The 27329-nt window shown below is 40.6% G+C and overlaps 3 protein-coding genes across 4 annotated transcripts in view; 2 read left to right on the top strand and 1 right to left on the bottom strand.

Annotated features, from left to right (window-relative positions):
• Positions 1-1521: 1521 nt before the first annotated feature.
• On the top strand, positions 1522-7341 carry NDUFAF1 (NADH:ubiquinone oxidoreductase complex assembly factor 1). Its single transcript, XM_068193488.1, has 4 exons — positions 1522-2132; positions 3960-4145; positions 5367-5441; positions 7079-7341. Exons 1-4 carry the CDS (start codon positions 1629-1631, stop codon positions 7217-7219), a joined length of 906 nt encoding a protein of 301 aa, XP_068049589.1. The 5' UTR covers positions 1522-1628; the 3' UTR covers positions 7220-7341.
• Positions 7124-21464, bottom strand: NUSAP1 (nucleolar and spindle associated protein 1). Of its 2 annotated transcripts, XM_068193486.1 has the most exons (12): positions 21308-21464; positions 20048-20113; positions 18861-19040; positions 17653-17827; positions 15976-16053; positions 15156-15256; positions 14048-14235; positions 11810-11985; positions 10740-10850; positions 10070-10175; positions 9470-9595; positions 7124-9306 (listed from the first exon to the last, which is right to left on the bottom strand). In XM_068193486.1, the coding sequence occupies exons 1-11, from the start codon at positions 21398-21400 to the stop codon at positions 9508-9510; spliced, it is 1362 nt and encodes a 453-aa protein (XP_068049587.1). In that variant the 5' UTR covers positions 21401-21464; the 3' UTR covers positions 7124-9306; positions 9470-9507. The 2 variants fall into 2 exon arrangements, with proteins under 2 accessions (XP_068049587.1, XP_068049588.1); XM_068193487.1 differs by lacking the exon at positions 15976-16053 and having other exon boundaries at positions 21308-21463.
• A 266-nt stretch (positions 21465-21730) lies between these two features.
• Positions 21731-27329, top strand: part of OIP5 (Opa interacting protein 5) — a 273973-nt gene continuing 268374 nt past the window's right edge. Inside the window, exons 1-5 of the mRNA XM_068193491.1 lie at positions 21731-22082; positions 22223-22289; positions 23260-23382; positions 23893-23974; positions 25176-26564. Of these exons, the coding sequence (XP_068049592.1) occupies positions 21767-22082; positions 22223-22289; positions 23260-23382; positions 23893-23974; positions 25176-25250 (663 nt within the window). The 5' untranslated portion in view covers positions 21731-21766 and the 3' untranslated portion in view covers positions 25251-26564. The remainder of the gene's footprint in view (positions 22083-22222; positions 22290-23259; positions 23383-23892; positions 23975-25175; positions 26565-27329) is intronic.

A 27329-nucleotide genomic window follows, 5' to 3' on the forward strand; every position in this document is an offset into this window, starting at 1 on the left:
CTCACGGATCGCGGATCGCCCCTCACGGATCGCGGATCCCCTCACGGATCGCGGATCGCACCTCGCGGATCGCGCCTCGCGCCTCGCGCCTCGGCTGCCGCCGCGGGCGGCGGAACGGGAGCGGCGCGGTGCTCGTTCTTTGGCCGGCCCGGGCGCGGCGGACCCGGCGGCGGGAAGGTGAGGCGGTGTGCGCGCCGGGGCCTGTCGGTCCCGGGGCAGGAGGGCGAGGTGGCCGCTCTGCGGGGAGGGGGTTCGGCTGCCGCCCTCCCGTCCTGGCCTCGCCTCTGCCCGCCGGGCTCAGTCGTTCGGGCGGGATCCGGGCCCGGTGCCCAGGCCGCGGCGCGGTGCGGATCAAGCGGGGCCCTGGCGGAAGCCGAGGCGTCGCAGCTGCCGGGCCGTGCACCGGGCCGGCGCTACACCGGCGCTACGCCGCTAAAGCCTTGCCGAGGGACAGAGACATGTAAAATAGAATGTATTCAGAGTCTCTGTTCTCTTCTGGTACTCGGGTGAAGCAGTGAGGAGACAGGGTTTCTTGATCGCGAACTACACGATAGTGTGTAGTTCACGATCGCGTGAGGTACACGATAGAGCATAATGAGAATCCTAAGCTACTAAAATGGAATTCTAACAGCTACTTCAGTGTAGCTTTAGACATAATTTAATTGGAGTGTGAGAATAACAGTAGTAAATTTTACAGTGAGTAAAGGAAGGTGAGTGGCATATAGAGGATATAAGTGAGGTGCCTGACTCCATTCTTAAAAGCTCACAGAAGTTGAATGCTTGTGACATAATTTTTGGTTTTGTTCTGTGGCATGAAAAAAAACAAAAAAAAACCCTTCTAATTTTACAAGTAGGAGAAAATGGCCTCTGTACAGAGCCTTGAGTAGAGTTTTCCTGAAGCCTTATTAAAAAAAAACCCATATTGAATTGTAGTCTTTAATGTTAAACTTTTCACTCTTTGCAAATGTCTCTGTAATCCTAACACAAGTGTATTGAGGATGACTTGGAAGAAGAATGTAGTGTGGCTGCTGCAGAACTTAGTATTTGAAGTCTTGTCATCTGTGTCAGATGAGGTTGTCGTGTTTGTCTGTGCGGCAGCAGCTTCTGCCTGTTGTGAATTTGTGATTTTCATGCATGAATAAAACTTTTTAGTTAATAGGTGTCATCTTTTAGAAACCTTCATGGGTTGTTTTTATTGGTGTTATCCATAACGCCTAAACTTATTGGTGGAAAGGATGAAGAAAAATTGATTTTCTTTTCTATTTTCAGTTTTATTTAAAGTAGTTTACTTGGGTTTTCTTACTTGCATGGGGATTTTACACCATGAGGAGAGGGGAAAGCGTAGGGTGGAAGTCAGTAAGTAAACTCAAGCTCTGAGGAAGTTTCATTCCTGATGTTTTTTTTCATTCTGTTTTCCAATGACTTGGATTTCTTGCTAGTATTGATTATAAAAGTTAAATAATTTCACAAGAATCCTGTATGTAATTTTTATAACCTTTTCTCTTTTTCATTAAAGGTGAAGATCAACAGTAACTACAGTAAGATAGCTCTGGATACTAGTGTTGTTGGTAAATTAATTTTCAGTCTATTAATTGCCTTACGGGACGTGAATTCTTCAAGTTACCAGTATGGTTCTGACTGCGATGCTGTTGAATGGTGCTTCCTTCCACGGTGGATGCTGCAGGCCCAAAGTTTTGCTTTCCTCACTTGGACCTCTCCTTAACAATTCAAAATTGTACAGCAGCTACAGGAGGCCAGGGGCAGAGCCTGAGAAAAAACTGTCTTGGCAGAATGCTGATTTCAGCTTTAAGAAGGGCCTTGAGCACCTAAAGACTCAGCTAAGCTTGCTGAAGAAGGAAACCCAAGATTACTTACAAGGACCTGGAGGCCATCCATTAAGTCAGCACTTGTTGGAACAAACAAGGGTGTTGTGGCAGTTTAGGAGCCAAGAAGATTTAAATAAATGGGTTATTTCCTCTGATGTGGAGATTGGAGGGAAAAGTAAAGTTTACATCAAATTGGGTAGGAATAACCAGGCTGCTCTGCTATATGGAACCCTCAATACAGAAGTGCCTCGTGATGGGGAGACACAATACAGTGGATATTGCACTATGAGATCCAGACCAGCAGTGGTAAGTACAGCTCTGTGTTTGCACAGCTTCTGATACTGAATCTGAGGGTGTTTGTGAAATCCCAGTGACAGCGAGTGGCCTGCTCTTTACTGCTGATCACTTTCAGGAGCACTGCATTTTCTCTCAGACATGTAATTGCTGCTGTGCCTGCTTTGACCTGGAAGGAACTTAAATTTTTTCTTGGATTTCGTTTTCCTTTCTTAGAAAAGGAATAATACATATTTGATCATTTTCTTATGTACAATAGACCTGTTTGCAGCATCCTTACAAATGAAAGATCTGGAATGAATCTTTATATCCAAGATTGGTATGATTAAAATTGACATCTTTCTAAATTTGAAGTTGATTGAATGTGTCATAAGTAAGAATTTTCTTGGTCTATTCATCAGACTCGGTTAGGGTGAATGAACTCATTTCTTTGAACTCACTTTGAATGACCTCAGTCCTTTCTCACAAGAGCAGAAATCAGTGCTTTGAAATTTACTTTTTAAAGGTCTGCCTCCTACTGTACATCAGAAAAAGAAAGACACAAATCTTTGATAGCTAAAATTGAGCAAAATAGGACCAGAAATGGGTGTGCTTATTATGGACACTGCTTGTTTCATCCCTTATTTCTAAGCACGTTTAAAAGCAAAAGAACATTTTCACACACTGGATAAAATCCTTAAATACTTAATGTGTTCTGTTGTTTGTGTCTTGGCACAAGTACTTAGGTAAAATAATTTCCGGGCCAGAATCTTGGGGAGCAGAGAATATGAGTAAGTAAAATCAATGGGTAAATGAGAGACATATGAACACTGATTAAAATGGTGACATTAGATCAGATGACTGGAACAAGTGGAGTCTTGTCTGAGTTAAACTCTCAGGACTGCTACTGACTTGTGCAAATGGGACTCAAACTTTCACCTCCTAATTCTGAAGTAGTGGAATTTATTAGTCCATGTTTATTTAAGTAGAACAGCTCAAAACTGTTAAAATCATAAAATCAAGTAGCTACGGGCCTTATATTTATATATTCGTAATCTACTTATTCTTTTACCAACAAGATGAGTTGGTAGAACAATAGCTGATAGGTAATTGTAGTAGTGCTGTAAAATAAAGGGGAAGCATCTGAATTTTTGGCGCTAATTTTGACTTCTGACGAGTCTGGCTGAAAATAACCCTGCCCTCTGCCCCTCATTGCTCCAAGTGACTTCAGTTTAGCTCTCTGAGGACTCTTGGATATGCCATCATGCAAATGACAACATCGGGATTTTTCAGATCTTTGGAAAAATGCAATAAAGAATTAGACATGCTTGCAATCTTATTATTTTACACAGTTAATGGGAAAAAAAAAAGTTGGAAAACGTGAAATGCTACCAGTGCTCATTAGTCTTCCATTGGGAAGTTATCAAAGGGGATAAATTATTTCACTGTTTCAATTTCCTGCCATCACTTCTGAATTATCTAGAACTGACCACAGAATATTAAACTTAGTGGACTATGTAAGTGCTGATCTATCACTGCAGCATTTGTGTAATTGCCTGGTAGGGAATTCAGTCCTAGGAAGGAGGTCTGATTTCTGATAGTTACAGGATTGTGGCTTATAATGAAAGTGTGAGTCCTCAGGCGGCAATATTGCAATTTGTGGTCTCTAATATAGTGCTGAAGGAAATTCAGTGACCTTAGCAGCCAGGGTAATGATAGAGTAGCTGTGTTCACTGTGTTGTAGTAAATGCTATCTGACATAATAACCAGGGCAGTGATCAAAGCAACAATGCTCTGTTCCTCATAATGAAAGTGTCCCTCTATTAAGGAGGAATAATACTATTTATCAATAATTTGTAGGGATCTTTTAACAGGAAGAAGTATTATGACTGGTCAGACTTCAACAGTCTGTATTTACGTGTCCGTGGTGATGGCAGACCTTGGATGGTAAATATTTATACAGACCCCTACTTCTCTCATCTAAAGGATGACCTCTACACCTACTTCATGTTTACCCGAGGAGGCCCATACTGGGAGGAAATAAAGGTGAGCTAATGAATCTTTCAAACTAATGAGACCATCTTGAGGTCCTGGCCAAAACACAGGAAGGGGAGTTCTTTCAACATTGACAGTTACTTTCTATTGCTGTCCACTCAATGATTTCATCATACAATAGACATGTGCCTTTGGCTTGGGAGTTCCCAAAACTGGACTAGGGGAGGGCACGCTGTGTCACTTGTAATCAAGAATTGGTCCACCATATGTTTCTCTGAATGCTTAGTGTTGGCTCTTACTGGAGTAATAGGATAGATACAGCAATTGAAACTTAGCAGGTGTTGCCTGGAATATTCTCTGTGGTAACCATTTTATCTGTAATACAGATGGGTGTAGGCTGTTGCAGGATTTGTTCCATGCAACAGGATTTGCTTAACTTGCAGCCTCTCTGGAGTCAGTCAGACTCAAGTGTTGGGGTTTGTCATTTGTGACCCTTGACTCTGTGACACAAACTAATATTTTTAAGAAGTGTGAGTTGCGGCTCTTTTCTGGTACAACTTGGGGACCTTTTGTAATTCTCTGATGACAGCTATAGGGAGGATTGCACATCCTTATGAATTGGTGCTGAGTGCTCCACGATACCATTGTCCAGTCATGTGGGAGCAGCCTGCTGTTCCACAGATGAAGAGCCAGGAGGATGAAAGTTGGAGTGTCATTGCTGGCTTGGATGTTTTCCTCTCACCCTCACCAGCCACCAGCCAGCCCTGCTTTCTTGCTTCCACTACTTTCAAAGAAAGTTTTACATTACCCTGAAGTGCTTTGCTAGAGATACTGATGTCTGAGTACAAAGTTTGCACTGTGAAATCCACAGCCTGGGTACAGATGAGCTGTCAGTATGTACCCATGGTAGACTTTGCAGCAATTTCTGGTTTATATTTTCATGTTACTGGAAGGAAATATTCTGATGTAAAGAGCACTTTCTGTGCTGCAGCCTTCATTGTGTCCTGATAGGGCAGCGCTCCTGTGTGACGGCTGCGGCCACCACAGGACAGGGTGGGCCTGGAGCTGGCTGTGAGTGGCCAGTTAGAAAGGGTTAATGTGGCCAGAAAGGGTTAACGTGGCCCATTTCTTTGTGCCACTTTTATGTACCTGACTAACGCTAGTACCAGATACAACAGAGTGTTACTTTACTAACACGTTATTTTCTTTTTCCTAAGCTTCTGTTTTATACACTGGTGACACTAAAGTCTGATTTTGTTTTGTTTATGTCAGATTCCATTCTCCAAATTCTTTCTCTCCAGTCAGGGAAGAGTCCAGGATAACCAGCATCCCGTCTGGTTAGACAAGGCAAGTTTTCCGTAGGCTTTATTTGAAATTTCATTTGAAAAGGCAGTATAAGGAACACACAACTGCTCTGTAAGAAATTCAGAATTTCCTTCAAGATGGCCTGATAAAGATAACTTACAAATTCTCTAATGTGTGTGAATTTGAAATTGAAGGGCCTCTTCATGTTATAAGGTACTTATTCTCATGTGTGGTAAATGAAAACATAAAGTTGTATATGGGGTATTTAAAAATATTTACTAGGAGTTAAAGGGACAAATCAGTAGTTGATCTAAGTATCCTCCACTGAAGTTTTGTTGATGGTTACTTTATGTGTAGCATTTGACAGTAAAAATTAGGCACTTGCATTGTAATTTTACAAACATATTTTAAAGAAACCCCAGGGAAGCAGTGTGAAGGTAGTTTAAGAAATCTTAATCAAATATCTTGGTCACACACAGAATATTTGGAGTTGGAAGGGACCCACAGAGACCATCAAGTCCAGCTCTTAAAATGAATGGCCCTCGTGGTACTAATGTATGTTTTCCTAGGAACCTGGAAAGGCAGAAAATAAAGTGTTATAAATATAACAGGAATAAAAAAGGCAGGAAACAGTCAGTGTATCTAGGGCTTGCAAAGGAATAGATTCTTCAGAGCAGAGAGTTTAGGTGACTCTTATACATTATCTGTAACAATGTGATTTGGAAAAAAGGAGCTTTAAAAACTCTCTGGACTCCAAAAGCCAAGGGGCTGCTTGTAGGCTTGCTGCTGGGGAAGGAATAGCATTGAAAGCATTAGAGTGATCCAGAGGAGTGTCAGTGCATTTACCTAGCTTTGTTCTGCTGTTTATTTAGCATGTAGCTTAGCAATATTTATTAGCAATATAGATTTAGATTCAGACCACATTTATTCATCTGACACATCCTAGACATTATTTCCCCAAACTTAGAGCAGTCTTTAAAATCATGGGCACTGCTCAGACCTGCACTTTCAGCAGGGCTTTGGGGCAGCTGAGTTTATGAGGTGGCCTGCACTGGTGACTGGACTGAGCTGTTAGCGATGGACGTGTTGTGTAATTCGTGAGAGCTGAGGAAGCATGCGGGCAAGCCACAGGCTAATAGAAAGCACACATGAGCTACACAGATTTGTTCTTATAGTTAAGAACATTAATTGGAAAACAGTGGCTAAGAACCTTGTCTTAAACTCAGTAATTAAGTTTCATGCCAGCTTAAAATTAAGTTAGAGTAGATGGTGTATCACTATCTAGAATGATCCCTTCCATCCTTAATTACATCTCTGTTTTTCCTATTAATGAAAGAGAAGTGATTTTATGAAAATGTGTTTAGAAACTAGATTGTGATGAAAGTGGCTGTATACAAAGCATGAAGGATAAAAGTAACTGTTGCTTTAGGCTCGGGCCATTTTAAATCAAGGGTTTGTTAACACAGTGGTAGAAAGACAAATGTGGAGTCATTGCCTACTGGGGTCTGTTTTGAAAAGTGGGTAGTGAAGTGTTCAAGCCTTAAAAAATGCTGCTGCATTTTGAACAAATGACAGTTTAGATGGCTGTGATTGGTCTGTAAAATGCAGAATTGGGAGGTTCAACTGAGTTTGATTGTAATATTAAAAATACTGTTCAACCCTCTCTGTCTTTTAATTAGATTAGAACCCTGGGATTCACCATTGGAGATAAAGTAGATGGTCCATTCCAGCTGGAGATCGATTTTATAGGTCTGCTAAACGACAGAGCTCATAAAGAAAAGTTTGCCTATGAGGCATATGACAAGAACACTCCCGTCTAAGCTGGGCTGGTGTCCTTTGAACACTCTTCAGGTATATGGTTTATTTTTATAAAATACTTCTTAACATGTGGCTTTTAACAACTTGAAGAGCCTATGTAACATTAAAGAGATAAGTGCATGAAGTGTGACACCACTGACATCTTTAAACTCCCAAATACAGAATCAAATACAGAATCCTGGAGACTGTACATAGATGGATGGACTGCAATGTAGCCTGAGAGCAGTTGTGATGTTCTTACAAAGTAGTAACTCTTCTTGGCTTCGGTCCTGACCTCTACTGAAATAAAAGTATTTCATGAGTTTGTTGTCCTTTTTTTGTCCAACACTTCCATTTTCTACATTATGTAGAAAATAATATTAACACTTCCATTTTCCAACACTTCCATTTTCTACATTATGTGGTTTGTTGACAGTTGTAAAGCACTTGCATCTGCTAGTTTTAAACTGAGAAAGGTATGAGAATCAATATTCTGAGAACTGGTGCTTAAGTGTGACTCAGCTACTGAAATTTACAAAGAGCAGCGCCAGAAGTGGAAAAGGCAGAAGTATTTCAACCTTTAGCTTTGGCTCCTGTAGATAGCTAAAAAAAGAAAAAGCTGCCCCTGCCAAGATGGAAACAAGAGCTGTGCAGCAGGCTTGACTTTTCCTTCAGAGCTGTTGAAGGTAATCCTACAATGTTACAGAGCCAAGGTTGTTGGAAAGAAGTAATGCTCCAAAGGAGGGGTGGGAGGAAAGCTGCAGCTCTGTCTGCTCCCTGAGGAGGCAGAGCTTGGCTTACTTAGCACCATTACAGGGCACAGCAGTTCCCACTTCTGCTGTGTGCAGTTAGCTTAACGCAGCTGTGTTATAAGAATTCACAGCCTCAACTGGTGGCACAGAAGTTTAATACCTCCCTTTTTCAGAGAAATCCAGTTTTCAGTATTTCAAGATAACCACTCGGCACTGGCTTTGTAAAGTGTATGTTTCAGCTGTCAAATTTAAGTAATCAAAGCACTGATGTCCTCCACAGTGACCTTGTTTAAGTATACTTTAGAAATATTAAATGTACCTGTATTTTATATGGAAGAGCCCACAGTGAAGCAAGCTGAAACAGGATCTTGTACTATCATTTTTCTTTTGCACTGAGTGCACCTGCTTAATTGTAGAAGGATGATACCAGAGCAAACATCTTTCATGGAGTGGGAGGCAGGTGAGTTGGTGAGGAGAACTTGGCACAGAAAAACACAGCAGTAAATACAAGTGTGAACAAAAAGAGTGCCAGAGTAAGGAAGCAGTTATAGTTAGTACACTAAATGATAAAGCCAGTGATAAACAGGACATATTCAAAATATTTCCCCCATTAAATTTATTTAAAAATTTGCCTTTTCTTGACATTGCAACATATATTTAATGGGACACTAAATTCAGTGAAACATTTATTTGCTCAACAGCTGAGATTACAACTGCTAAATTACCTTTTTACTTCTATCCGTAAAAAAATCCAGACAATTTTTCTATGCATTTTTTAATGTAAAAATAACAGCTTCTTTTAAAACCAAGGTATTGAGTGTACCTCAACACAATTATAACCTCTTTTAAGCATCTTAGAGGTGAAAACCAAGAAAATTTTAATATCTGCTATTTACCATAGAAAGGAACAAAACCTTAACTCTTCAAAGCATTCAGTTGGTAATTTGTAAATTCAGTTGTGACTTTTTCAAAAAGGTAGTTTACAATTATGTTACGCAGTAGTTTGCCAGAGAGCTTGCATGTTTTTTCTTCTCTTTGAAATTCCCTACTATTTCACAGGCATTCAATGAGAAATGCTGAGTAATTGCTGTAACTTAGAGAATTTAAGGATTGATCTGGAGAACAGGGCAAGCAGGTGCTTCCAAATCTTGTCATTTTGAACACCGTGGAATATTTTGAAGCTGCTGCTATCTAAAGCCTGTATTCTAGCACACAACAAGTGCATTCTGATGCACAAGTCTATCCTAAGTTGCAAGGAGGCTTCTTGAGCATCTTTTTTCCACTTACATTTTCTGCTTTAACATCTTTTAGTCAAGTAAATTAGTTTAATTAAAACATTATGAAGCAACAAGAGAGGTCTGAGCCCCTGAAAGTTTAGAACTCTCATCGCAGTGGAGAAGTTGATCACAGAAACATTATGCTCAGGGCACATTACAAGGTCTCATTAATTGCTTTTTGGATTCCACTAGCTAAAAGCAACCTGAACCATACACAGAGCACAAGCCTTTACATGAGAGGAACAGTATTTACAGTGATGTCTTAGATACATCTTGTTAGTCCTAACACCCAGACAGGCCTCTACGTTTTCCAAGAGCATGAGCCTTTTTATTTTTTCTGTCTTGCTGAAGCGTCTCACGCCTTTCTTCCCTGGAGGGAAAAAAAAGAAAGAGATCATGTCAAGTTTTATTAAAGGTAGAGACACTAGCAACCAAAGGAATCTGAAGCTGACCAAAGCCTAACACAAGTTTAATCAGTGTGGTAGCTTTGCCATAGGCAGAGATAAGAGTACCATTATGGACTGAACCCAAACATTCAGGCAAATACTTCTGCTGAGACATGCAGGTCTAACACTTGAGGTAACAGCATGTCAGTTATTGACAGCTTCTTCCAAGATGAAGGTAAATCTCCAAATTCTGGAGCTGATACTGTTCATGGAAAAAAAGTCTTAACAAATTCAGAGCAGCCTTTTGTTGGCTTTCCTGAAATTGAACAGTCATTGGAAGGAAAAATGGCTTTAATACAAAAGTATTCTTTCCTAAACAACATTTAAATCCTAAGAAGAATGAATCATCATATTATTTTAAGTAACACTATCTATAAAAAGATGAGTGGTGTACTAACCTTGTCTGAAGATGTGGCTGTTTGTAATCTTTCCTATGTGAACAGATACCACCAGACCTACTGAGAACAGCATTTTCTTTAAATTCACCCCACGGTTTTAGTCGTCCTACAATTTAGGAGCAAAAAGAGAGACTAGTTTAATAGTTTAGTAACTAAATGTGTGCTCAAGTTCTTATCATGAATTTATCCTAGCTAGCCTGTTTCTCACTGGCTGTCTTGAAGATTAAATGCCTCTTTAAACCTGTATTATCAGTTTCACCAGCCCGTTCCCTACAAGTAGTTCTTCTGTAAGTAGAAACAGGTGACTGTACTTAGAAGTAACACTCATCATGCAAAGTTCAGCTTCTCACATGAGATTAAAAAAACCCACCTCATTGTGTAAGGAATATTTTGTATTTCCTGTACATGCATCTATTCAGTGGAACACAAGGATATTTATTCTTGTATTTATGGGCTTTCAGTCATAAAATCTTAATCTTCAGTAGGGAGGTTCTTGAAACATATATTATGAAGAAATTTAACATCAGACTATGTAGGAACCCAGAGAGAAAGGAAAAGGGACAGGAAAAGAGATGGTAAACTTTGCTCTCGCTGTGTGTATCAAAGCACCCCGTAGGAGCAGCTGAGCGTAAGGGGTGTGGCCAACACACACTGCACAGGGTCACAGTACCTTTGTGTGGCTGATACCGAAGTGGCCGGGAGAGACTTGCTTTGAGATCAAATGTCTTCTTTCCACTTGTGGGTTCTGCGGGTTGAGCTCCAAACTTGAAAGGGGTAAGAACTACAAAAGGCACCAAGACACCGTAATTAGAGTAGCAAGAGCATCAATGTACACAGAAAGACCACACGACTATCAAGACCAAAGAGCCATTAAATGCCCCTGCTGCTACTTCTAAAGATAGAATTGCACAAACAATGCAATTCTCACTTAAAATAGGGAGGGGCAAGAGTTGTAGAGTACTGGCCCTTTAGCTATGATTATACTATGGAAGAGCAAATACAGCTCCATGTGTTTTTCTAGTCCTTTAAGGCAAATTGTATTTCTTCTATGCCTTTTTGGAACCAAGTGGTTTTTTACGTTAAAGAAGAATTCTTTTGGAACAGGTCAGCTTCAGATCAGTGTGGAACTTTGGTTGCCCCTTGAAAACATCAGTGTTATTATACAGCAAACCAGGAAGCTCTGGGTTCTTGACCTGCACAAATACCCCTGTGATGCTAAGGGTGTCAATGGCTGGACAGCAGAGCTGTGCTGCTGCAGAGATTGTTAGTAATCAGAAGACTTCTGATTTTGCTTGATTTTAGTTCCTGAGTTTATCAGGGTGCTGAGGCTGATAACAGGTTGTCCTAAAGCACAGCTAGAAGCCTGATGCATGCTAACCCTACAAGGAGAAAGAGACCTCTGAGGTGTGAGGACTTCCTTTCTGTGCAGATGGGGTGTCCCTGTATCTGCTATATGAATCTTTTGCTATGTAGTCCCTAAAGGTCTAGAAGACTTTCTATCCTCTTTTCTGTAGGTAGCTAGGTACCATATGTTTAAGTTGTGGCACCTAAACATTTTAGTCAAACCACTGGAAAACAAAGGAAACGAAGCTACTGCAGTTTCTGAAGAACCAGTCATAACTTAGAGAACTAAATTAAAACCTGGGTCTACATGACATTCAGTAGTTAAAAACTTGTATAGTAATTCAGTAAGACAAAAGTCTTGATCTGAAAGAGCCAAATATTCACCATCCACCTTACCCTTTGATGCAGTCAGATCATTATTTCTTGCATTTCCCTTACTGTTCTTCTGACTTATTAGTTTGCAGCTCTTTTGAGTGTCAGGTGTGCAGATGGCCTCCATGTATGGAGACATTCTAGATGGAGTCTTGGTAAGAGAGCGTTTGTGCTCATTATCTTTTGTGGCTTCTGAGAACCTGAAGGGTTTAAGAAATGTGCAGACAAGTTTAGTCACCTACAAAGAATGTAAGCATTGTGACAGAATAGAAAAGGTTCTGCCTTCTGTATTATTTATTATTAATTTATTTATTACAGGTAGAAAGATTTACTGTGTGAAAGATGTTCACATCTCATACAAAAACTGTACTAAAATACTTTGCTGGTATAACACTATGTTTCGAGCCAGTGTCAATAGCAGTTAAGCACTATTAGGAACTACAAAGAACTGACTTTCTTGTTATTTTGAAAAGCAAATATACTTGGGTGCAATAAGCTACTAGATGTATTCACCAACAGATACGATTTACTTTAGACCTGGATTCTGTAGTAAAGCATTGCGTATTTTATTAGTTTTCAAATTAAGAAAAACTGAAAGACAACTAACAGAATGCCAGACCTCAAAGACCTACAAGAGGAAGAAGCTGACAATTTTGAAACACACAAATTACCTGCATACCAAGACACACACATTCCACATGTATTCCAAATGTGTATGTATACATTTTTAATGAACACCTATGATTACTTATGTATGTGTATGTGCATAAAATTCAAAATCTTGCAAAAACATATGAGAATAAGCCATGAGCTTGCAAGATTTAGAAAGACGAGGAGGTAAATGTTGAAGAAAGCTGTTTTTGTGGGCAAGCAAGTTTATGATGAAGTACAGCTTGCAAGGTCCACCACAGCGGAAATTCAGATGAATGGAATTTCAGAAGCAAATTCTGAAAATAACGTTTTGGTTCACACATTACTAGGAATCAATGAGGGCTACAGTGAAGACATCCAAGCTCATCCAAGAGGACACTAGAGCCAGTGTATTTTTTACATTTGTTATCTATTGAAATCAAAAAGACATTTAAAGTAAAAATAAAGCCATTAAGTTTGTAAGCTTGATTTTGACCTTTGAACAGCAGAAGACCTGCATTCCAAAGTCACATAATTATATATTATCAGACATCAATATGAGAAGTTGCATTATCTGACTTAAAATCAACAATCCCACATACACTTTAGTCAGGGACAAAAAAAAAGCCCCAGCAGCCATGATCTTGGCATGCAGAAGTGGAAAAGTGAAGGTCATCAGAGAAAGTAACACAACCAGGCCTGTGAACAACTGTGTCCTGTTAGCAAAGGGAGACTATCTAATCAGAACTTCAGTCACTGTGGAAGGTTTAGGAAACTGACTGAAGTCAAAATTAGTATAATAGTTAGAAATCAACAAAGAAATAGTAGAAATAAAGGCTTTCATTAGAAATCCAAGCGAAAAGAACAATTATCACTAGGATACTGTAAGGACTGTCCTTTCAACTCCTTCTTTTAAAAGATTTCTTGATCAAGACTTTAGAAAAATTATTAAGAAGCAAATAAAACATACTGATAACAGAAGTTAATGAAGTATTAACACTAATAGAGAATTAGATTACTGTGGAGGAATGATGACATACACATGGTGTTCTAAAAGGAAATGAGATGAGGTATAATAGCATTGACTAAGAGTTCATCCATTTAGCAATTCCTCATGACTTCTGGTGTCAGTTCCCACCTGCTAGAAATGGTCTGCTTATAGTAGTCAATCACAAGAGGACCCCTCCTGTGACACTGAAGGGGAGGGGATGTAGAGGACAAAAGGAAGAAAGCACCTAAAAACCATTGCAAGACTCACCTGGAATACCAAAGCGAGTTCTGATTAAAAAAATTTACAGAAAAATTAATTCAGATAAACAGAAACTATTAGGCTGCCTGGCAAAATAGAAAACTAACACAGTAATAGAAGAAAATTAATTTGCTTGATTTTGCATCTTTTGGCTTTAGAAAAAATGAAAGCCAGGATTTGAGATTCTTCTAAGAGACATAAAAATGAAGAATGAAGACAGTAACAGCACAGTGAGGCTTAAACCACCTACAAAGCCAGGCTGAAAGTTAGTAATCAGAATTAGTCTTGCACAGTTTATGTTTGGACTAATCACAGTCAGTGTTGATTATTTCACGTGTATCACATCAAATGGCTTGCTGGTAGCTTTGGTTTGTTCTTTTTACCTGACATTCATTTTGGATGTTGAAAGTACAGAAGGATGAAATGAAGATTTCTGGGATAAAATGCTCCGATTAGCAGCATTCAGAGAATTGCGTGGTGAGCGCCGGAGGTTACTAGGAGTGCTGGTGGTGGAGAATCTGCCTCTTTCTGGATTTGGGCTGAATAAAAATCTTTTGCCACTGGCTTGTTTCTAAGGAAAAGCAAATTCTGAGTTACCAGACTCTGCTGAAAATTTATCTACAAAGCAGCCAAGAGGAAGGGAAAACACACAGTGGATCAGAAACATATGGCCTGTTCAGTTTTCTCCCTTTTTTCTTCTCCTTTTTAAAAGCATACTTTAAATGTAAGTATTTTTATTATTAAATTGACCTGACAACACATACCTTAGAATATGGAGTGTCTTTTTCTGATGCTCTTAAGGGATTTGATTTTCTGGTCAGCACCTGCCAATAGTAATTTGTCTGAAGTATACATTGATGCAATATATGCCATTAAAAATAAATGTAGTGTTCAGGAGTTTCATTCACTGTTACTGTTTGAAATGGACCTGGCAGTGCTAGAGTAACCAGCCTGAACAACTCTATGGCCATTGCCATATTCATTCACACATTCACTGATACATTACTGTCACTTTTTTAGACTACTGCGCTTTGTGAGAGGCCCTGTTAGCAGCTTTCACCCATGTGAGGGTGAAATACAAGAACTGAAAACAACACATACTGCATGTATTTTTAAGGAGAATCATATGCAGCCATGGGATGATAGTTCAGGCACAAGAGAAAATATTTAATTTCTGCTTTTTGAAAAATAACTATCCCCTTGGTTAAATTTTGCAGCAATTCAAACAGTTGTAAACAAAAGTAATTGTGACAATTATTTTTTACTCAGAAACAACAAGTTCATTTTCGATTTCTGCAGCTGTACACTGTTAACGTGTAAAACCCTGTATTGTTATACACAAATAACTACATATATTGGTTATACTATCCCACTGCATGTTCACATGACCAGCTACCTACTGATCTAAAGAGACTGGTAGGACTTTTACAGAAAGGCCCTGGAAATAAATGAATATGGCAACAATGGGTATCTTCCTGTGTTATCTCTTACCTTGACTGCGCTGCAACTTTCATTCAGTTTTTTTTTCCTCTCAATGTAGTCAGCAATAGACTCCATTTTCTTGAACTGAGCCTCATGCAACTTTTTAAAGTCTAAGAAGTTCCAAAAATAAGAACATTCATAGATATTAATATGGTTCTAAGGGAGTTTAGTATATAATAGGAGAATTTTGTGACACCTATTGTCATGGTCTCAAAGAAGTCAGTGCATGCCTCTAATAAAAGGCTGTAGACACAAATGACCAAACAGGACCAAAAGAATCTATTTCACCAGCTACATGGCCTGTTACCTGGTAATCTGGAGGATTATAGAATCATGGTCTGGGTTGGAAGGGGCCTTTAAAGATCATCTAACCCACCCACCAAATTCTACAGTTTAAGAAAACAATTAATATGTCTACATTTGAGATGATTTAACACATTTTAAGAAGTGATGAACATGAGCTAATGTACAGTAGTACAGCACAACCATAGTATTTATAAAGTGAAAACTAAACAAGCAGGAATAATAGCATGTATATGTTCCTGTTCTTTGAAAATCATTAATACAAGTATTGTATGGAGAAGTCACCAAAAATGTTCATTAAACCAGTTTTTTTAACATACATGCCAGTCATTTACTACTATGAATTTATGAGCTGGAATATGTAGCTTGAAATGTAACATTTTGGAATTTTTTTTTGTTCACTTTTTAAAGAGAGGATATTCTTTTATTTGGGAAGGAATAGAAATCTGAGTTGTAGAAAACTAAGCCAAGTCTCCCTTTACATAGAAAAAACACATCTCTTTCTAAAGATGGCAGGTTATCTTACTTGGTGTGGTCACTGTCACTGCTGCTCTTGCACGACCTACTTGTAAAGGGATCTTCCCTCCTGCAGGATGAGCATTACCTGGCACAGTAAGATTAGACAAAATCATTCCAACTCATGGATGATTTAACGTAATCACAGTGGTTTTAAATATTGGTCCAATGTTTGTTTCAAATCACACTTTATCTCTTCAAAGTGGGTTTAGGTTTTGAGAAATAAAACCAGCTGGAATAGGTATGTTCTAATCTCTCAAAAGTGTTTTAATTAATTTGTCAGTTATAATAGATCTTGACAAACCACAAGCCCAGCATGAATCCAAAAGTCATATTAGGTTAGTATCTTATGATAGCAAAATATTTTTCAGGGGAAGTTTACAAGAGAACTGTGCTTGTGGCAAACAAAATTTTTAAAAAACACAGATCAAGGCCTGTGAATTTAATGTTGACACTAAAGAAGAAATACCTTCTGACCAACTTTTCTGCTACTGCCTTATTTACATACAGAGTCCAAGTTATTTTTGTCATCTCTGTTCTCAGGTACACTAATAAGTTCATGCTCACACTTTAATGATTAATTTTACTAAGAAAAAAATCAGGTAGCAACTTTATATCAGCTTCAGTATTTGCATATCAACAGCAAACACTTGTATTTCTGGTTATTCACATCCCCTCAAAAGTAAACTTAGATGACCTCAATATATTGAAAGAAATCCTTATTGGAAACAAATAATGGCAAGCAGTTAAAAAATCAATTTGTTGATATTAAATGCAGACACTTGTTGCTACAGCTATAGGAAGAGGTAAGCACTGTACCAAGTGTCAGGAAGAGTGATGCCCCCAAGCATCCCCCACATAACCTATTGCTTTTGTTTTTAAAAACAACCTTCATAGAAAAACCCACATTTTTGAGTTAGTTCAAAATTATTGGTGGTCTCCCATAAGATTGTCCCTGTAAATTCTATGGAACAACAAGAATATCCATAGTAGACTCTATCCATAATAGACTACATACACTGAGCCTAACAGAGCAAATGCAGAAGTGTATCTTAATTGACAGACCCCTCAATATCAATAAATTATCAGATTAGGTAGACGAATTCATTTCTTCATGTCAGCTGCATACACAAAGGGGGATAACTTAATTCATGTTTTCAGTGGCATTGTGTTTGAAGGTCTAAAAACACCACCAGATGAAAAAGTGATCCAGTGGAACACTTTCAAATACTCTTAGGTAGTTCAAACAAATGATAAAAGACTATGCTTTCTGCTAATTTTACTCCTGGAAAGCAAAATATAAGTGTTCACCTGTAGAAAAAGATAAATGAACCACGAGGAAGCAATTCCTCCCTTTCTTGCCACCTCTTAGAGGCCAAACAACACCTCAAGGATATTCCAAATGGCACTGATCATTTTGGAAGTGTAAAACTCAAATACACTCAGATCTCTGAGAACTCCTTCACTAAAAGCAAAAGTTCTGAAGTCAAAGTCAGAAAAATTCCTACACTGCAGAATTTGTGGATTTTTGTTACAATGTTTTCTTCTGGTACCAGTAAACTGTACCAGTTTTCTTCTGGTATCCCCAGAACAAGGTTCTGATCAACAGATGTGCCACAATAAAATTATCTTTTGGCTATTCTAAGTAGCACAAATTAAAGTTACTTTTATCCAATTTTCTACTTACGTTGTTCTTCCCTGCCTTTAGTAGAAGTCTTCTCTGCTTGTTTCTTCTGTCCAGCATCCATCCCTGGATTCTCAATAACTCTCTCTACATTTATTTGGATTTTGTTTGGTGATACCTTTTGCCCATTTTTGTGTTCACCCTGAGGCACTTCATTTTCTTTCAGTTCAGAATGCATCTGCAATTTAAACATACTTTGTTCAACCAGTTTGTTCCAACTGGATATAAAGAAAGGCTGTTGTTCTGAGAACAGAGAGCCAGCAGAACAGATTGCCCAGCGAGATGCACAGCCTTCCTCCTCAAGGGTTTTCAGCATCACATTGGACAAAGCCCAAAGCACTGGGCTCTAACCTCATGGCTGAGGCTGCTTTGATTGGGAGACTGAGCAAGAGATTTTCTGAAGTCCAACCTGAATTAACCTGTGAAGTACTTGCCCTGTTACTTCACAGACTTAGATATATTAGAAAGCTTTGACCTGCATAGCTCTCGCATTTTAGTATAAAATTGCCTTTATGGATTAAAGTTAATTATTTGCAAGCAAGATTAAATTCACTGGAAATGTTTTTTACTGTTGTATTTTTGCATGCTGTACAGTTCTCTAACTCTAAAAGAGTAGCATTCTTCATTTTCTCATTTCCCTCCTTTACCTCAGTTAAAGTCTTTCAGACAGTCCTTAATTTACCTACTCCTTGTAACTCAAAATTCAACCTCCATCTCACCTTGTAACTTTCTCTCCCGAAGTCACACAACCCTCACAATAAAAAATGTTATGAGGTTTAGGCAATTGTGCAACTTCTGATATTTTTTTCTGTAGCAAAAAAAGAGAGCACAGCCTTATTTTAGATAAATTCTGAAACTAGCCTAAGATTCAGAATATTACAATGAACTAGTGAAAGCAGTCTTACGCTCAGATAAAGTATTTGGAATTGTATATTTCTTAGAGGAATTTATTTTCTTGAAGCAATGACTACCAAGTAATGTCTGTTTTTTTTATGGGACAGCACATAAAGAGACAAAAGTCAATGCTACAAAATACAAAAGACCAATACTAGAATGCTTGCATATAAATTTTTGTACATGTCTATATACACACAAACACACATATCTAAACACATACCATCTATAAATGGTGATTGAAAAGAAAACAAGTGTGCTTATATTATGCTCAGAGGAAGGGAGGACAGCACACAAAACCATGCAATGCAAATCACCTGTTTCTCATCAGAAAGCACTGGGTTTTCTTCACTGCTATTAGTTTCCTCATGAGAGTTCCTTTTTTTTCTGTCCTTACCACGTCTTTTTGTAATAAAACACACTGAATCAGACAGAATTTCCTCCTGATTGCTCAGTTCATCTGACTTAATGGAAGCAGATGCACTCTTTACAGGACCCTGTAGCAGAAAAATACTATAACTGGAAGATATCCGACACAAATACGAATTAAATGCTCCAGGAACAGTTTCAATTTTATTATTTAAAAAAGTATTTTATACAGAGGATAAACAGTAGCATGCCATGTAGCAGGATAGTAACCAAGAAACTGGCACTATCTAGATTCCCCGAAGCATCAAAGCTCATTGTTTGGAGACTTTAAATACAATTCAAATGATTGGTTTATCATATTTCATTTTAATAAGATTATAAAAGCCTAATATTTTTATTTGAAATCTAACGTGCATGATGCCATGACCCTCCCATATTTGTACGTTTGCAGAATACTCTTCACCAGTAAAAACAGTGCTCCTTTCCTGCTCGTGAAAATTTTTTAAAAGCTGACAAGGCTTACACCAGTTCCTCAAGCCTTTAAAGAAGATTTTTAAGGGATGCACTTATAGGCAGATGTGTTTTAGAAAAAGCAAATACTAAATTACTTTAATCAAAAATATTGCCACACTCAACAAAATAATTCAGCTTACAGAAAACTTTAAAAAAAGTTAAGAAAACCATACACTAAGAGACAAATAAAGGAAGTAGCACAACTGTATTGCTTTCATTATAAGTGAAAGTAAATTGTAGTAGATGCAAAATGCTTTCCAATTAGTACCTAGTCCCCTTCATTTAGGCATGCAAAATGAATAAAATATTTTTATATTTGGTACTGAATAGTATCTGGAGCCAAACAAGCAAGAACTAAGGTTTGTTCAGCGGAAATTAGATGTTTTTGTTCACAGAGAATAGGTTTGTACTGATGCTGAAAAATATTGTTAATTTTGGCAGCTGAAAGGAAATCAGATTTAAGTCATAGAGGCCGCTTCAAAACTAAGGGCACTAAGAAGAAAAAGTATTTCTATTACAGTCCCCATTGTGGTCAAAATCACCCTTCAGCATATGCCCTACTCTATGGGTTACAAATTAAGGTTTACATTTCTTAAAAGCAACGGCTGATTTATTATGTTACCATATTTTCACTTTCTTCTTTTGTCCTTTCAAAGTGCTGCTTCAATGATTCCAATAATTTGTCTGCCTGAAGAGAAATCAAAACAACACATGAACCAAACAGTCCACTGAGTCACTGCAGAGCTGCAGAAGCCCAACCGCGTCCTATAAAGTGATCCAACAAACCAGCAGAACATTTCCCAGCAGAACATTTCCCAGCAGAACATCTCCTGACTCCAGCAGAATCAGGCACACCTAGGACTCGTTGTCAGCTGGAGAAAGTGCCCAAGGCCACAGATAAACATGTAGATGTTCTCCACGGAGGCACAAAGGCAAGCTTCCTAGACTAGGTTTCTCCTGCTCTATTTCCCAGGAGGTTAACTGTTCAAGGAAGGAGACAAACTGTTTTAAGCCCCACAGCGCAGCTGAACTTGAATTAAAATTGTATCAAATTTCTGCAAACGCTTCTGTCTTGCCCGTGCTACGCGCAAAGCATTCTTTCCACCCCTCGCATACATCCAGCACTAACAGTAAAAATATAACAATGGAAACACACCGTTGATAAGTCAGGCTATGGAAGACTCTTAAACGCCTAAGTGGAAAGGTCAACACAAAAACAATCAAAGTACCCCAAAACTAACATTCCCAGAAACACCCTTACTCCTGCGGGGACAGGGAGCTGCCTTGTCCCCCCCAGCCATGGATCCTTCTTTTAAGGCTTTATGAGCTCTGCCATTGCTGCCAGGACGAGCCCGGCCGCGCCTCACATGCACCCGCAGCTCCAGGCAGGAGCCTGGGCCATCCTTGAACGCGTCGCCCTTGACCGCGACCGCCAAACGCGCCCTCTCCTCCCTTGGGGTGCTCTCTTGTCACTGCTCCTCCCGCTCCGAGCCGTAAGGAAGAACACCAAAGCAAACCGAGCCGAACAAACAAGCACGACTGCCCGCACCGGGGGCGAACAGCGCGGGGTCACCGGCGCGGGGAACAGCCGTGCCCGCAGAGGAGGGGGCAGCCTCCCCTCCTCGATTCCCGGGGGACACCGGAGCCCCGCTCTCCCCCTCCCTGAGTGCTTGCCCGCATCCCGGACGGCAGCACAGCCCCCGGGGCGCTCCAGCGCCAAGCCACCGCCGCACCGCGCGGGCGGTGCCGCCGCCAGCGCCGCTCCAGACCCGGGAGGGTGCGCCCTGCGCGCCTGGGGAAGCGTTCTCGCTACCGGGCACGTGGGCGCCCCAGAACGCGGAGCTTCGTGGGCAGCGCTCCCTCGCAGCCGCCCCCGCCTCACCCGCAGGTTGGCCCTCAGCCCGGCGGCCTTGGCGATGCGCTGGAGCTCGGCGTATTTCAGCGCCTCCAGGGGCTGCAGCGAGGCGAGCGCCATGACAGCAGCGCCGGCCGGCCGACCGCCGCTGCCCGCCGCGCGCCAACCGACACCGCTCGCGCCGCCCCCGCCGTTCGAACTGGCCCGCTGCGCCAGCCCATTGGCTGGGCCAGGCAAGGGGCGTGGCCAAGGGGGCGGAGCGCGGGAGCCGCCAATGGCGGCGCGGCCCGCCGCGCGTGCTTATTTTCAAGCGCCATGAGCCGTTCCCGGCAGGGAAAGGCGCGCGCGGTGCGGCCCGCTGCCCAATAGCCGCGGGCGGCGAGGATTGACGCTCCTGCTGACCAATGGCAATGCAGAGATGCGAACCACGCTCCAATCACGATGCTCGGGGGGCGGGTCCCGCGCCCGAACGCTGGGCGGCAGGAGATGGCGGTGCGGCAGTGGCTGCGACAGCTGCTACGGGACCCGCAGCCCGTCGGGACCATTGTGGTGGAGCGGGCGTCCTGCCCCGCCGCTACGCCCCGGGTCTCCCTGTCGGCGCCGCCGCCACCGCCACCGCCGTCGCCGCCGTCGTCGTCTTCCGTGCCGCCGGCCGCGGTGCCGGCGTCACCGCCGCGGCGGCAGGGTCCGCTGCCGGAGGAGTGCGCCGTGTTCCACTGCCGTGGCTGCTGGACAGTGCTGGGGGACTCGCTGCAGCTGTGCGGGCAGGAGCCACCGGGGCTTAGCGTCCTCATCTGCTTCAGTCAGTGCCTCGTCGGGCCGGCGGGTGCTGAGGACGCGCCGCTGCCCCGCGCGGACCTCGGGGCGGGCAGCGGCGGCCCGGGGGAGGGTCCGGGGGCTCTCGGCTGCAGCGCGTCTCTCTCTCTCTCTCTCTCTCCTCAGAAGTCACCAGCGATGTGACCTGGGAAGACTCGCTGTTGGTCGGCCTCGAGGGAGCCCTCCTGGGATGGTGCGTAGCTGCCGTAGTTCGGCATCGGGCCTGCCGCGAGTGGCCGCCGCTTAAATCGTGCGGGCAAGGCCGGGAGCTCCTCCGGCTGGTGCGCGGGGGTTCTGAGGGGCTTGGCAAACTCCCAAGGGACTTCCGTGCCTGTTTCACACTTCGGATGGAGAAACTTTCTCTAGGGATGTAGTTTTCACTTGAAATCAAGAGTTTTGCTGCTATAGCCTCTGCAGGTAGAGAGAAACATTCGAGCAATGCAGTAGAAGATAGCTTAACTTGTAGGTCCCTTTCTTCTCTTCCCTAAAAGGTCTCTTGCTTAAAACATCTCTGGGTTTTGTTTGGTTTGGTGGGTTTTTGGTTGGTTTGGTTTGGCTTTGGGGGGAGGGGTGGCTATTGGTTGGTTGGTTTTTCTTAATACTGAAAATAAAAACTTGTGCTGCCCTATTCAGGAGCGTACCGTTTGCAAGGTTTGGTAACTCAGGAACTTGGTAACTTCACACGGGAAGAATGTAAAATGTCATCTAGGGGCTTACAGAACCAGTAGCTTGTTTAAATGATTTTTAAAAGCTGTTTTACAAACTGTCAGGACTGGGAACTTTTTCAGTATAAGACTTGCTCTTTTTTGACTTTTTTTCCTCGCCCCTCTCTCTACATGGGGTAATGATCTATTTTATTAGAAAGAATTTTCAACTGGTGCATGTACTGTTTTATTACTTAAATGCTGTTTGAATAGAATACTCTAAACCACTCTGTGATAATAAGATGTGCATTTTCTTCCTTAACAGCAACTTCACTTACTAAAGAGATTACTTTGTTCACAACATGCCCAATTTATTATGGTCATATTACTTTTCTGAGGAGGAGGCATTATTATGCCTTGGACTTTGCCCCAGTGGAAATGAAGATTTGATGCTCTCTGACAAATATGCAGCATGTGTTTAAACCTTCTGTTTAAGAACACTTCCCTTTCTCCTTTTAGTGCTTATTATTTATTATTCTGTCGGTCTTGTGGCTCGGCCGTGGGCTTCATTCTTTATTCTTCTGGCAGTGACCTGGCGCATCTCCGGGACTTGTTCTGTTTCTTCAAGGACAGCATCATGTGGTGAGTACACTGCATTCCATGGTCAGTGACTTCACAGGTAGTTGTAAGTTACTGTACAACTAGCCTACAGCTAACAAAAGTGGTTTGACTTTTGTCTGAGCACATTGGTGTGGGATTTTAATATTCTTGATGTCTAAATTGTGTTGATGTGAATCCCTTTGATTTCCTTGCACCTCTTGAGTGTCCTTGTGCAATGTAAGGCTTCATATTTAGTTGTGTGCAATGTTGAAATCTCTTCAGTTCCAGATTCATTTAGCTAACGTAAGGTATCAAAGTGATTCCATGATAGGTTGAGGACTTGACTACAGAAGCTGTAAATTACTTATAGCTGGTGATGAGGATCTTGATTCCAAAGTAAAACCATTGTTAAGTTTTGAATATTTTCATAATTATTATTTTTGGCAACAACCTTGTATCTGATTCAAAATCATCTTAAATCATCTGTCTAAATAGTGCAACTACAGGTTTTTTAACTGTGGGTTTTTTTCCCTTTCCCCTTTTGTTTTCCAGTTACCTCTTAAAAAATCAAATGATTATAGAAGCTTCTAAGGTGAATTTTCCAGCTGTGACCTTAAAGGAAAACATGCAGAAAGTAAGATTTCCACAATAATGGAAAATACTTTTAAAATGCTGATAAATTTGGATATTAATTCAAAAACATTGACAGAAATGTGGGAGTTTTAAGTGCCTAGGACTGAGAAAATGCTGCCTTATATGACAATAACTGACTCAATGCATAAGACGTGGAACATTTTTAAGACCCCTAAACTGAAGAACATAGCCAGTTCTAGCTAAATTTTGGCAAAAGTTTGTTATCCTTTTATCTCTATACCTTGCAAAGAAAAAAAAACCTCAAAAATAATTTATACAGACTTGGCCTAAGTATTACGACTTGTGTTGTCATTGTTGAAGAATTTAATTTTTTTTTTTTAATGAAAGGGATTTTTAAAGAGTTACATTTTTATGTCTGTGACCTCCTCCCTGTTTTGATGTTCAAACTGGATGTTCTTATATGTAATCTGACTAGTTGTTAATTGCCTGTGCCTTAGCTCAAATAAAGTTATTGTGTGTAGGAGACAGCCAGCATATCCAATACTTATGTGATAATTTGTTCATTACTTTTTTTTCGGGGTTTGATTTTGGATTTTAGTTTCTCTTGTAATGGACCTTTTACATTTCTTAAGTTTTGTCCTCTTCCAGTTTTTATAAGATCAGAGTGTTTTTACAGGTCAAGTGATACAAAAACCTTATCCAGGTAAAACTTCTGAAGTCGAGACATGATTTAGTAATAATACATGATTGAAGTAAAAATATGACAGCACTTCATTGCAAACACAAATTATGTGACTGTAGAACTCTGCTTGTTGACTAGAACAAGCTCAAGCGTCTGGCCTTTGCTTTTTGAGACATAATGTCCACATGTATTCCTAAACTAATGATAAAACAGTTTGTCCACATATTGTCAAAGAAGGTTTCTGGCTGTGTGAAAACTTGAGTTAACTAGGAAAGATCAGGTTCATCATAGTAAAACTGCAGCAACTCCATCTTCCATTATGCCCTGGAATGGCTGATACTGGCACACATTGATCCATCTCTAGTTTGCAGTGCAGCCTTCTGATCTGGATGCTGGTTTTGTCAGTACTAAACATGCAGTATAGAGATCAAGCCCCTCTCTATTTTCCCATCTTGAAAGTGAGCTGCTCTTTAGCATCTTAAAGTGGGGTGCAGGTCATTCAAAGATCCAGTGTTAGGACTTTTTTTGCTAATTTTAATACTCTTCTCTTTTTTCCTAGATGAAAGAAAAGCTTGTGGACTTCAGTGGTCGCATAGAGTTAGTGACAAGGAAGCTGGATAAAATAACAAAGTAATTATGTAAAAGAATGGCAAAATTCTTCAACAGATCCACATGACCTACTATCAGGATATGCAAGAGTTAATGCTAACTAATACCCATTTTCAAGAACAGCTGGAGCTGTTTCTGCATCTCTGCTGAGTTTGTTCATTACAAAGAAATAATGCACCAGACGAGGTTTGAGTAATTGATCTGTCACTTTTATCTGTGTGTGGAAAGAACTGATGATGAAGTGCATCCCTTCAGGAACACCTGAGAATCTGACATATTGAAATTATGCTTGGGAGAATGAATAGTTCACCCATGCAGCACGTTACTCTCTGATGCTGTGTAAATGTGACTTTGTTTTTTTCCAACGACTTCAGGGTAAAAACCAGCCTTTGAAATACTGAAGTCATGTTTCTGGAGCTATGCAAAACATACTTAACAAGGTATTCTTAGAGACCTAAAGCTCTTGTCCTGCCTTTTAATAGACACATTGTTAATGGCAGCCTTGGTTTTAATGGCAGCTAGTTTTTGGTCAAGTGGCTCATGAGCTACATCTGATATGTGAGCCACTGCTAAATGGACTCCTGAATAGTTTTGAGATTTGCTAGCGTGTGTTGCCTGCAAAAGCAGCAAACAAGCACATCACAGATGCTGCAGTGTTCTTAGAGCATGAGTCTGGATGGCACCATGGAGGCAGAACACAAGGGTTTTGAATTTCAGGTAAAGGGCAACCCACGTGGCTGCCAAGTCTGCTGAAGTGCAGCCTCAGGAACAGGACTGAGTCAAATTCTGCCAGCTAAGGTTGTCAGCAACTGCCTTGAAGAGATTTAAGCATTTCCTTCTGGAATGTTAAGTATGAAACCAAGGAACATTCTTCTGCACAATCGTGGAAGCACTGCTTTCCTGAAGTTATGATTGGCCGGTTGCCTTCAGTTGGCCAGTCAGGATGTTTCATAAAAAATACCTACTCATGGCTCATTGACATCTCTCTCTGTTAAAAAATTGATTCTGCTTATTTCCAAACATTTAGAAAGATAATTTGATAGAAAAGAAAGCACTTAACCTTTGTTACTGGGACAGAATATCCCTAATTCTTTTTTTGGAAGATTAAGGTCCCTTCCTTTTTCTGCCTAAAGGGTTAGTGTTTTTCCCTAAAGGGATAATGGACTTTATGGAAAGTTTAGTAGTTGTCTGTAGTAGTCTAGAGAGGATTCTGTTTACTTGATCAGCTTAATTCCAGTGATGAAAATTGCCTTCTCCTTCCATATATATGACCAGCAGGTTGCAGACCTCATTGCTGCTGCTGCCAGTTCTGTGTTTTGTCTTAATTGCAAAATAACTCGTAATGGGCTTGGAGCAGAGGAGACAAAACTCACTGTAAGGCACCTCAGAGGTTTTAGGGGGACAGCTCATACTTGGGCTCCTACTAATGCTCACTGTGCTGCTTTCTATTGAGGAGTTCTGTATGGTCTCAGTTCATTGTTGTAAGCAAAACCACAGAGTATCAACAGTCGTTCTGCAAGGAGAGGAGGGACTCTAACAAATTCTAATACCACCTTTGTAGTACTTCCTTAGTGCTTGTGTTGTTGTTGCATGAGTCTAAGAAATGTGATTGATAATGGCACTATGTGTTTTTGCCCTTTCATTCCAGTTTCTGCACTGAGGCTGTTTCTTGCTATTTTATGTCTATACTATGCTAAACTGTTTTGCTTCATTCATGCTGATCCCTAAATGAAAAAGAAAGCTGTCAGTTACATTTTTGCATTATATTTAAAGTTGTGAAGAAGAAACTTCTTAAATAAAAGCTGAAACTCGGAAATTCATGTAGTCCAAATCACTGCCAATATTATGTGAGTCCTTGGCCTACTTCTTTTCCTTTGATTATTTTGCAGGAAAAAACCCATCACTTTATCTTGCTTGGGTCCTCATTTGTTATGAAGCATTAAAGTATTGGTTCCACAAGTTATATTACCAGCATGGATTCAAATAAATAATGAAGAAGAATAGCTGGTAAATTTTTACATGGCATTTCTGTAATCTTTGAAGCTGGGAGGACCTCCACCAACCACAGAAGGTATTTTTTGGAAGTGTAGTCACCAAAACAATA

Source organism: Anomalospiza imberbis, chromosome 6 (assembly GCF_031753505.1).
Source record: "Anomalospiza imberbis isolate Cuckoo-Finch-1a 21T00152 chromosome 6, ASM3175350v1, whole genome shotgun sequence".
In the NCBI taxonomy this organism is placed as follows: Eukaryota; Metazoa; Chordata; class Aves; order Passeriformes; family Viduidae; genus Anomalospiza; species Anomalospiza imberbis.

Excerpts from the sequence above, each read along its gene's own strand:
- NDUFAF1 (XM_068193488.1), top strand. The coding sequence starts at position 1,629 with ATGGTTCTGACTGCGATGCTGTTGAATGGTGCTTCCTTCCACGGTGGA. Across the intron at positions 2,133-3,959 it reads TGAGATCCAGACCAGCAGTG|GGATCTTTTAACAGGAAGAA; the intron begins GTAAGTACAGCT and ends AATAATTTGTAG. Across the intron at positions 4,146-5,366 it reads CATACTGGGAGGAAATAAAG|ATTCCATTCTCCAAATTCTT; the intron begins GTGAGCTAATGA and ends TGTTTATGTCAG.
- NUSAP1 (XM_068193486.1), bottom strand. The coding sequence starts at position 21,400 with ATGGCGCTCGCCTCGCTGCAGCCCCTGGAGGCGCTGAAATACGCCGAG. Across the intron at positions 10,176-10,739 it reads TCGGTATCAGCCACACAAAG|GACGACTAAAACCGTGGGGT; the intron begins GTACTGTGACCC and ends CCTAAATTGTAG. Across the intron at positions 9,596-10,069 it reads CAGCCACATCTTCAGACAAG|GGAAGAAAGGCGTGAGACGC; the intron begins GTTAGTACACCA and ends TTTTCCCTCCAG.